The sequence below is a fragment of the Ranitomeya imitator genome, chromosome 1, assembly GCF_032444005.1.
Source record: "Ranitomeya imitator isolate aRanImi1 chromosome 1, aRanImi1.pri, whole genome shotgun sequence".
Taxonomy (NCBI): domain Eukaryota; kingdom Metazoa; phylum Chordata; class Amphibia; order Anura; family Dendrobatidae; genus Ranitomeya; species Ranitomeya imitator.
In genome coordinates, this window is record NC_091282.1 from 543,823,764 (window position 1) to 543,835,331 (window position 11,568).

Consider the following 11,568-nt stretch of genomic DNA (forward strand, 5'->3'; position numbering starts at 1 on the left):
TTAGCATTTTAGGAGGTTTAAAAATGTAGCAACAATTTTTCATTTTTTCAAAGAAATTTACAAAATTTATTTTTTTAGGGACTTATCCATGTTTGAAGTGACTTTAGGGGTCCCATATATTGGGAAACCCCCAAACGTGATACCATTTTAAAAACAGCACCCCTAAACATATTGAAAACTGCTGTCAGGTAGTTTATTAACCCTTCAGGTGCATTACAGGAATTAATGCAAAGTGGTATGAGAGAAATGAAAATGTGTATTTTTACCACCTAAATGTTGCTAACTTCTAAACAGATTACTACAGCCGTCAGACTCTAAAGCCGCTATTTGGTGGTGAATTGCCAGGGCAAACACCAGGACAACAAAATCATGATCTGAGGGCACCAATTGGGATAAAGAGGAAGCCCCCACACACTGTTAACCATTTATAATGATGTAGTTACTATTGACAGCAGCATCTAAGGGGTTAAACAGATTTAGATGGTGCAAATACTGATCGTGGCTGATACAACAAGTTGTCAGCTATAATGTACAACCGACAGCTGCTGGATTGTCTCCTGTATGGGGAGGCTATTCTCTTATATCTCAGGTCAGTTAAAAGACGTATTGGCGGTCATTAAGGGGTTAATCTACAGGTAAATAGCGTTACAATGTTGCTCGCCCGCTGTACTGAAAGTGTGGCTACTGGGAGAAAATTAACTTATTTCCTCCCTGCAGCCGCCTGCTTTCAGTCATAGGGAGGAGCAGGGAGCGGCTACAATCACTGCTCACTGTACTGTGAGTGGCGGCTTTAAGCATGTCCTGGAACTTTGTCAGCCAGCTCTGCAACGCATCTGTGCACAGGCAGCGGGCAAAGTTCCAGGACATGCTTACAGCCACCACTCACAGAACAGTGAGCAATGATTGTAGCCGCTCCCTGCTCTGCCTCCATGACAGAGACAGCGGCACCCAGGATGAAGGAAGATCATTTTCTCCCAGTAGCCGCACTTTCAGTACAGCGGCCAGGCACCATTGTATTGCTATTTATCTTCAGATTAACCCTACATGTGCAGGTAAATAGCGTTTTTAAAAGCGAAAGTGTATTTACCATGAATTATTAATGCTAAAGCACCTTTTCTTACAACCCTACATCATGTTGTTCCACAGTTATTTCTCCTGAAAATGTAGGAATAAATTGACAACTAGGTGTAACCATTTTCCTGGCGCTATTCAGTGAGTTTATTTATAGTCAGCATAGGACATTAAAGCACTCCTCTTCTCGGGGTATGTGCACACAGTCAGTAATTGGCAGCACACATCCGCTGCATCCAAAGCGCTGCCGGCTTTTGAACGCAGGTGATTCAGCATGTGTTCATTGAACTGTGCGGAATCACCACGTCCTATACGTTGTATGGGTGATATTTATCTTGCGGAGTTTCCAAAAGATAAATTGACATGCTGCGGTCTGGAAAGACGGGCCGCATGTGTGTCTCCGCAGGGAAGCCAAAAGGTGCTGGTGCATACACAGTGGACATGGGATTTCTTGAAATCCAACCCATTGTGCTTTAACATCTGGATGCTGCGGGCTGGACGCTGCACAAGTACAGTACACAGCGTCCAACAGACCATGGGAACGTACCTTCAAAGATTTTATCCTCTTAATATATTGCAATCATCATATATTTAAGTCTATGACATCAGTGATTAAAAAACTGACTAACTTAAGGTACCTTCACACATAACGATGCAACGTCACGCTTTTTGTGACGTAGCAACGATCCCGCTAACGATCTCGTTATGTGTGACAGCGACCAACGATCAGGCCCCTGCTGGGAGATCGTTGGGGAATGATCAGGACCTTTTTTTGGTCGCTGATCACCCGCTGTCATCGCTGGATCGGCGTGTGTGACGCCGATCCAGCGATGTGTTCACTGGTAACCAGGGTAAATATCGGGTTACTAAGCGCAGGGCCGCACTTAGTAACCCGATATTTACCCTCGTTACCATTGTAAAAGTAAAAAAAAACAGTACATACTCACATTCCGATGTCTGTCACGTCCCCCGCCGTCAGCTTCCCTGCACTGACTGTCAGCGCCGGCCGTAAAGCAGAGCACAGCGGTGACGTCACTGCTGTGCTCTGCTTTACGGCCGGCGCTGACACAGTCAGTGCGGGAAGCTGACGCCGGGGGACGTGACAGACATCAGAATGTGAGTATGCCTCCAGCACTGACTGGTGAGCACCGGCCAGCCGTAAAGCAAAGCACTCCAATATCAAAAATTACCGCACACTTGAAGCTGGTATGATGCAAATATATAACAAGTTTGTGTTCACAAAACAGGTTGCCACAAAAAGGAAACAAAAAGTGCAGATAGAAACCCAACGTTTCGACCCTCCCGGGGCTTATTCATGGGGTTACTTGATGCACGCTAGGATACATATGTAGGTGGCAGGCATAGGGTAGGAGGGCAAGTCCCTTGGTATATAAGCTGTCGCTTAACCTGGAACAGGCTGGGAATATGCTGTTTTGTAATGCAAAGCGATAGTGGCACACAGAGGCTGTGACATCCGTAGTGGGCCTGTGTATAGCTGGATGACCCGTGCGGGCAGCACTCCTGAGGCTTGTAGTGATGTAAATGCAGGGCGCAGGAGCGCCGCTCATCCAGCACCCTCCATTTACATCACTACAAGCCTCAGGAGTGCTGCCCGCACGGGTCATCCAGCTATACACAGGCCCACTACGGATGTCACAGCCTCTGTGTGCCACTATCGCTTTGCATTACAAAACAGCATATTCCCAGCCTGTTCCAGGTTAAGCGACAGCTTATATACCAAGGGACTTGCCCTCCTACCCTATGCCTGCCACCTACATATGTATCCTAGCGTGCATCAAGTAACCCCATGAATAAGGCCCGGGAGGGTCGAAACGTTGGGTTTCTATCTGCACTTTTTGTTTCCTTTTTGTGGCAACCTGTTTTGTGAACACAATAAACTTGTTATATATTTGCATCATACCAGCTTCAAGTGTGCGGTAATTTTTGATATTGGACTGTTTTGGACCACACGGTCTGTTTTACCAGCACCTACTTACCTCTGTCCTGAGTGCACACCATTATTTCCTTTGTAAAGCAAAGCACAGCGGTGACGTCACCGCTGTACTTTACGGCCGGCGCTCAGTCAGTGCTGGAAGCTGAAGGCGAGGGACCTGACCAGACACCGGGAATGTAAGTATGTAGTGTTTGTTTTTTTACATTTACAACGGTAACCAAGGTAAACATCGGGTTACTAAGTGCGGCCCTGCGCTTAGTAACCCGATGTTTACCCTGGTTACCCGGGGACTTCAGGATCGTTGGTCGCTGGAGAGCTGTCTGTGTGACAGCTCTACAGCGACAAAACAGCGACGCTGCAGCGATCGACATCGTTGTCGGTATCGCTGCAGCGCCGCTTAGTGTGACGGTTCCTTTAGTATAACGGTACCTTAAATCCTTCCATGCCCTATGTAGAAACAAAAGGTTAATTTTCTCTGTACCAGTCATGAGTCACTGCAAAAGTCCCTGGCAGAGGGGCAGCTGGGTCAGGGGTTGAAAAGGGGAATGATAAATGCAGGGACAAGAGATTTCCTGTTTCTACATAGAGTAGAGGAAAAGAAAAGAATTATGTGGCAGAAATGCAAAATGAGCAATTATAAAGTATACAGTGCTATATAATATGATGACCCCCAATATATAAAGAGGATAAAAACTTTGATGAGAGGAGCACTGCTTTAATACCAATTTAAAGTATTATGTACAAAGATCACATGACCTTTGCCTCATATAGCCTATAAATAGGACTTTAACAAAATTAGTGCTTTAAAAAATAAATAATTTCTTATTTAATTGCACTTCATCACAGTAATCCGTAAAGCATCAACTGAGTCCTCCCACAGTCATCCATCAGCATTTTGTGTGTGTGTCAAACCCTTGCATTCTCTTCACTCTAATGCAGAGATGCTGTTAGTCTATTATATATACTATTAATGAGGAACACTAACCAACAATAGGGACTAAAAAAAAGCTGTGCAAGACTAAGACATTGATGAGCTATCCTCAGGATAGGTCATTAGTATCAGACTCCTGGTAGTCTGACATCTGGCACCTCCACCGAGCAGCTGTTACCATGTCCCACAGCCACCATAAGCAGGATCACCCCACATTTTACCCTACGTTCCGTGATCTCTCAGGGCTTATGTCTGGATTACCACAAAACGGGATTGGTGAGTATGCGCTGACCGGGCCATTGACTATAATGATGGAAACCGAGTCAGTTTTGTTGTACATCATTTTCGGCCATATGCGCCTAGTTGAGGGGGACCCAAGACGTAGTCCACTACGCCTTACTGCATGCCTCCGATAGGTGTATACATCCAAAGATAATGTCCAAAAAACAGATTCAGTCTGTAATTATAGCTAATGGGCCAATCAGCACATACGCCCCAATCCTGTTTTGTGGTGCTTTTGCCACGACAAAGCCACTGGACATACGGTAAAATGCTGTGAACATAGCCTTAGAATACAGTGTTCAGAACTGGAATACTACAGCTCAGTACCCAATGGAGTGGTCGATCTCTGGGTCTGCAGCTCAGCTCCCACTCACTTCAATAAGAGGAGACTGCGACTGAACCCGAACGACACATTATAAGTCAATGTGGCATAATCTTGATGACACAGGGCTCAAGCTATACAAAAAGTTAACTTTGGTTGTCAGTAAGGCTAATTAAAAGGTGCCTTCACACCGCATTTACAGTGTGCGTATGGAATATGTGATAGGAAAGCTCCTGGGTATGAGTAACATATCCATAGACTCCTATTCACCTGACAGGAGGTAAGTGTCCTTTTGGCCTCTTTTCTGTACAGAATAGCAAAAAGTATATTGTATGATAGATTGAGATATATATACAGGTGCTTCTCACAATTATAAAATCATCAAAAAGTTAAATTTATTTCAGTTCTTCAATACAAAAAGTGAAACTCTTTATATAGAGTCATTACAAACAGAGTGATCTATTTCAAGTGTTTATTTCTGTTAATGTGTTAATGTTGATAATTATGGCTTACAGCCAATGAAAACCCAATAGTCATTATCTCAGGAAATTAGGATAACAAAAACCACCTGCAAAGGCTTCCTAGAAAGTAGTGATGAGCGAGTATGCTTGTTACTCGAGATTTCCGAGCATGCTAGGGTGATCTCAGAGTAACGAGCATACTCACTCATCACTATTCTTAATCGTTTAAACAGGTCCCTTAGTCTGTGTCTGTAGGCTCCACAATCATGGGGAAGACTGTTTACTTGACAGATGTCCAGAAGGCAGTCATTGACACACTCCACAAGGAGGGGAAGCCACAAAAGGTCATTGCTAAAGAAGCTGGCTGTACACAGAGTGCTGTATCCAAGCATACGTATTAATGGAAAGCTGAGTGGAAGGAGAAAGTGTGGTAGAAAAAGATGCACAAGCAACCGAGATAACAGCAGCTTTGAAAGGATTGTTAAGAAAAGGCGATTCAAAAATTTGAGGGAGATTCGCATAGAGTGGACTGCTGCTGGAGTCATTGCTTCAAGAGCCTCCACACACAGACGTATCCAGGACATGGGCTACAAGTCTCCCATTCCTTGTGTCAAGCCACTTATGACTAACAGACAATGCCAGAAGCGTCTTACCTGGGCCAAGGAGAAAAAGAACTGGACTGTTGTCAGTGGACCACGGTGTTTTCAGATGAAAGTAAATTTTGCATTTCATTTGGAAATGAAGGTCCCAGAGTCTGGAGGAAGAGTGGAGAGGCCACAATCCAAGCTGCTTGAGGTCTAGTGTGAAGTTTCCACAATCAGTGATGGTTTGGGGAGCCATGTCATCTGTGGGTGTAGGTCCACTGTGTTTTATCAAGAATAAAGTCAGTGCAGATATGGAGAGGACTTTTGGGTTTTCATTGGCTGTAAGCCATAATCATCAACATTAACAGAAATAAACACTCGAAATGGATCACTCTGTAATGACTCATTATATAGAGTTTCACTTTTTGTATTGAAGAACTGAAATAACTTGTGATGATATTCTAGTTTTGTGAGAAGCACATACATTATATATATTGCTTCTCACAAAACTAGAATATCATAAAAAAGTTAATTTATATATGTTGATTATATATATACAGCTCTGGCAAAAATTAAGAGACAACTGCAAAATGTTCAGTTTGTCTGATTTTTCTCTCTATAGGTATACTTTTAAGTAAAATATAGGTTGTTCTTTTATTCTATGAACTACTGACAACATGTCTCCGAATTTCCAAGCAATACATTTTGTATTTTTTTCTGAAAAGGGGAAGTGGTCAAAATTACAAAAAAAAAAGTGCCTTCAGACCTCAAATAATGCAACGAAAACAAGTTCATAATCATTTAGAAACAACAATACTAATGTTTTAACTAAGGAAGAGTTCAGAAATCAATATTTTGTGGAATAACCATGATTTTTAATCACAGCTTTCCTGCGTCTTGGCATGCTTTCCACCAGTCTCTCACACGACTTCTGTCGCAAAAATGTAAGCAGTTCTTCTTTGTTTGATGGCTTGTGACTATCCATCATCCTATTAATTACATTCCAGAGGTTTTCAATGGGGTTCAGGTCTGGAGATTGGGCTGCCCATGACAGGGTTTTGATGTGGTGGAGATATATATATATATATATATATATATATATATCTCCACCACATCAAAACCCTGTCATGGGCAGCCCAATCTCCACTGCTAGCCACCAGCATATAGGGGAGAATATATATATATATATTCTCCCCTATATGCTGGTGGCTAGCAGCGGAATCCCTTATGCACCCATTTATGAAGTAAAGGATATGATGGAATTTCAGGTCCACAAATCAATGCTATAGTTATAATGGTGCAACTAAACGCCTTTTGTGTGTCTGGGTGCATGGACTTGCAGTCACTATCCTGTTGTGTGCTTGCACTATACACCATCCTGGAGCACACATTTTCTGATATAATTTCAGCCTATTCCTAAAAAAGGTTAAATATATAAAAATAAATTTTTCTCTTTTAGATTAAATTATCAATTTCTTGCCATTCCCTCACTTATCCATAGTGATACAATGCCGGTTGGTGTTGACCGGCCATAAACGACTTGTCCGTATGAACAGAGATATATCCAGGAAGTGGTAAAATACAATGCCCCCTCCCCACCCCCCCAAAAAAATAAAAAAATAAATGAGAATGCTCCACTTTGGCCGAGATTTGGGTATGAGGCTTAGCGGTTAAAAACTTTTAATATTGAACAAACTATTTCATTTTCCAATATGGATTTTAGAAATCTGACTCACAAAATTAAGACAAATAATTTAATAATTATATCTATTGGGACATTGGTTAGAAACGTTTTTTTCCCAACAAAGAGTATTAAGACTATGCCGTTTAGGACGTACACAGCTCCCAAAAATGGAGTGGAACCCCCTTGTAAGTGTTGGCTACCAGATATTCAGCAATGACCTTTTAGTTGTGTATTAAATGTCTTGTCATGAATAATTTCTCATTGAAAAATTCCTTTAAAGGAAATGGGGGGGAAAAAAAAAAAAAAAAAATTATATATATATATATATATATATATATATATATATATATATATATATATATATATATATATATATATATATATATATATATTCACACCAGCTTATCTGCTAACTGTAAAACAAATCTGTTCCTTTATTATAGTCCACATACATCTGTCTTTCTCCGGCTTGTGAAAAACAGGGCTACAACGTTGGCACACGACACCACCGACAAATGATCATACTGGAAAATGCTTCGACAATGACAGATCATTGCGTCTCAAGAAAAAAAAAAAAAAAAAAACAATTTTGTACACAGACTTCCACAATCATAAATTACTAGAAAAACATACACCGGCATCACACGAGAAGGAACGGAATTTTTTTTCCCTACGTAGATACTACAGATAAACGTGGGGTATAAGATTATCGGCAGTACAACACAAGTGGCAAAAACGCTGCCCACACCTACTACATTAAAAAAAGGGCTAATGGTTGGGAAGACACAATAATAACGGCACTAGAACATTAAGAGAAGCCATATGGAAATGATGGGATGGGAGATAGATCACAAACCACTGCAGCATATTTCCATAGCACACGGAACATCAAGTGCACACCTTTCTTATAGGACACCTGAACAGATGCAGCAAGAAAGAAATCAGAAACTTTCCTTTGTGTCCCATAGTATACATTTCACAAGTAAATTATTCAGAATATATCTCATCGAAGGAAAAAAAAAAAAGGATTAAAAGCGTTAACGAACTCAAGTTTTTGATGACTGCATTAAATCGTCATCTCACCTCCGGTATTTATTTACCAGATTATCCGAAAAAGTTGTGAGCCCTTAACTTGTCACTTTTCAGAGCACGGATATGGAATAAAAAAGGTCATCATCCGCGTGCCCAGCTGGAATGTTACACATTACAAAAAGAGAAAAAGAGGCGCATAGGAGCTTGTCGTTACTCCCAAATTAGCCTCCTTCCACTACTTCTTACAAAAATAGAAGTCTGAAAACACCAAACACTTCAAGTTTCAATAAATAAATAGCACGTAAATGCTCATAGAACGGAGGGAAAAAAAATCAACCCAACTGCACCAGAGTCCCAAATAAAAAGGAGCTTTCCCTCCTATTCTATGGACATTCATGTCGGAATTGCAAACTGTGTGCAATCACCAGATAGCTTTTAATAGACACTTTTATATATTCTAGCAAAAATACAAGGACATTTATATTTAGAAAATAAATATATACCATAAAAAAGGGTTTTTTTGTCAAATGACGAGTGTTTTTAGAGGCTCAATTTAGTTACGGTTTAGGGCGCAACATCTTAACCCCTTGTGGCCAGGATACAAATGGCATACTCAAGGCTTAAATGCACTCACAAGCCGTTGGGCTACCAAATATTATCCGGGTTTGTAAACAATAGAACCATTCTGGATCCTGACCCAAAAGGTAAAAACAAAGACACCACGTAGAGCGAGCCGATTTGTGGACAGGACGCAGAGCGCTAGGACTATAGATCGATATGCATCTGTTCTAAAAAGGTTACACAAAACTTTTCTGTACTGAAAATAGACCTATCACCTTAGGGACGGAGAACGTTGAATTATTTTTTGGATAATAAATCAATATGGTCCCTGCTTTTCCAAAATTAAATATTAAATAGTTTGTCTATTTAAAACATCACATTAGCATACAAAAATACATCTAGAACTTAGTGCAATAACCACCCGCCCCCCCCCCCAAAACAACAATATTTAAAGTCTTGCTTCAGACCGAGTGCAATAAATAAAATTCATTTCTCAGTCTAAGCACGCCATTGCCATCTGCTGTTACAGGACTTTAAATACTACAACTTCTAAAAAAGCATGGCCTCAAAATACGCCAGCTCCCTTTTTAAATAGCTCAGGCGGATAAGTGCGATTATAAAAAAACATTTACTTGTAAGATTCAACGGCCTGAACATAAATCAGCATTGAATCGTTTTGCTTCTAGCTCGCGTTAACTTTAATGACCTAAGTAAGTATCACCATATACATCTTGGCAGACATGTCATCTGGGACTTAAAGGATGCGTGTGGCGGCAACAGGGGCGCCATGCATCCGACAATGAGGTCTTAGCCGTCCCAGGGACACGAGGCAGGATAGGCATCTACTAACCACTTGGCCCTTCCCTGGAGTATTTAAATTCAGAAGATTTTATTTTTTAACATTTCTAAAAAGCAAAGTTCGAATAAAATCGGAGATTTCTTGAACCGGGCACAAAGCGTTCGCCTGCTGCCAATGGATAACCATCGTTTTTTAGAAATTTTAAGAATAAAAACGTTAGTAAGCAGAGCTAGAGAAAAGCAAAAATCGCTCCAAGTTTACAGAACATTTGGCCGCTTTCTCATTTTTATGCTTTCTTTGGAGTGTGTTGGATAGGAGTATTTTCAGCGTGAAGGCTTGGCAGCAAAAAATAAATATGTTTCGGTTTAATATTTAGCAGTAATATTCTTTGTAATTAACACCGTCTGCCACTTTGTAAAATACCTGCATATGGGGCTCGGGGGGGTTGATTGAACCTCACCAAAAGCTTTGGCACTGAATAATAATAATAAAATAAGCGATATTCCTATTTACATGAGTTTTTCAGCCGAATGTTGCATCCTCACCAAGTAAGTGTAATTGCCCCTTTCCTAGCCACATGGATAGCCTCCTTTATCCCTTTTTATGTCGTACAGAACGCAGTTATACTCTTTTGTGCAGCAACAAATCCAAACAGGTCCAGCGAGTTAAATAAAGACTGGGTGGAGGGAGCGATTGTAGAAGCTCATTCTCAGAGGCTCAATGTCACCCTATGGTTTGGAAAAATAATTATAATCCTTGCAGATTATTTGCCGCCTGTAACAAACAGCATTGTAGTGTTCCTTCTTCTCACATACTGCAATGCTATGTGAACAAAAACCTGCTTTACCGCATGGTAGAATTGCTGAAGAGAGCTCCCGACAACAGTTTTGACAGCTTGGGGTTTTTTTTGGCATATCCACACTTTGTGTGTGTGTTCGCTCTTCTACTACTCTATCAGCACATGTTATATTTTCACTTAATGGTCCCTAAATTTTGCACAAACCACTTGCCTCAGCGAAAAAAAAAAGGAAAAGAAAAAAGGCAAGACAGCCAAATTAAGTGAAAGTTGCAATCCACTTCTGAGGAGGCCAACTCCAGTCTCAACCCTGCGAGTCATTCGTGCCTCTTGTATAACTAATAAATAGTTGACTTCTTTCATCTTTTCAGCAAGTAGAGGCTTCTCCTGTCTTGGACCCCGGTGAAGTTTTGGCCACAGCTATCTGACAACCACTAGTGACATGACTCATAACCTTATGTTTGAGCTGAGATACCTGCTCTCGCAGGAGGCTAGCAGTAGATGCCAGGTCAGAGTTCTGGGACTTGAGAACTTTCACCTTCTCTTCTAAGCGTGCAATTCGCTCCAACTTCCTTTTGCGGCACTTTGAGGCAGCAATTCGGTTCCTCAGTCTTTTCCTCTCTGCTTTGATCCGCTCCTGTGTTTCCAAGTCAATCGGCGAAAGAGAAGGTGGTGTGCTTGTATCTCCTGCACTACCTGTTGGAGCACCAGACTGGGACACATCAGGGACAGTTTGTGGTTCATCTAGAGGACCCCTTACTGTATGAAGCCGGTTGAGTCCTGGAAAATGTAACTGTACCGCTGGTGTGGAACTGGCAGTATTACCAGTGTAAGTTGCTGGAGGTGGGGGTTGAGGAAGAGTAGGGCTGAGCTGTGGAGCTCCTGGGTTAAAACTGCTGAGGTTAGTGTAGACAGGTACCTCTCCAGCTGGCAGCAGTGATCGAGTTGGGTAAGATGGCGAGCTGGTAGCCAGAGCTGATGGTGAAATAGGTGCTCCCAAAAGCTGATTCTGTTTATGTAGATCAGCTAAAGCTTTTACAAAGCCATCTGCAAAGCCTTCCTGTTCTTGAGTGATAACCTGTTGGTTGCGG

General features: G+C 41.5%; 1 protein-coding gene across 1 annotated transcript in view; it reads right to left on the minus strand.

Moving 5' to 3' along the window:
* Positions 1–7,668: 7,668 nt before the first annotated feature.
* LOC138677685 (transcription factor Jun-like) overlaps positions 7,669–11,568 on the minus strand; it is an 11,277-nt gene continuing 7,377 nt past the window's right edge. Inside the window, exon 2 of the mRNA XM_069767670.1 lies at positions 7,669–11,568. This exon is cut by the window's right edge and continues 824 nt beyond it. Within this exon, the coding sequence (XP_069623771.1) occupies positions 10,845–11,568 (724 nt within the window). The 3' untranslated portion in view covers positions 7,669–10,844.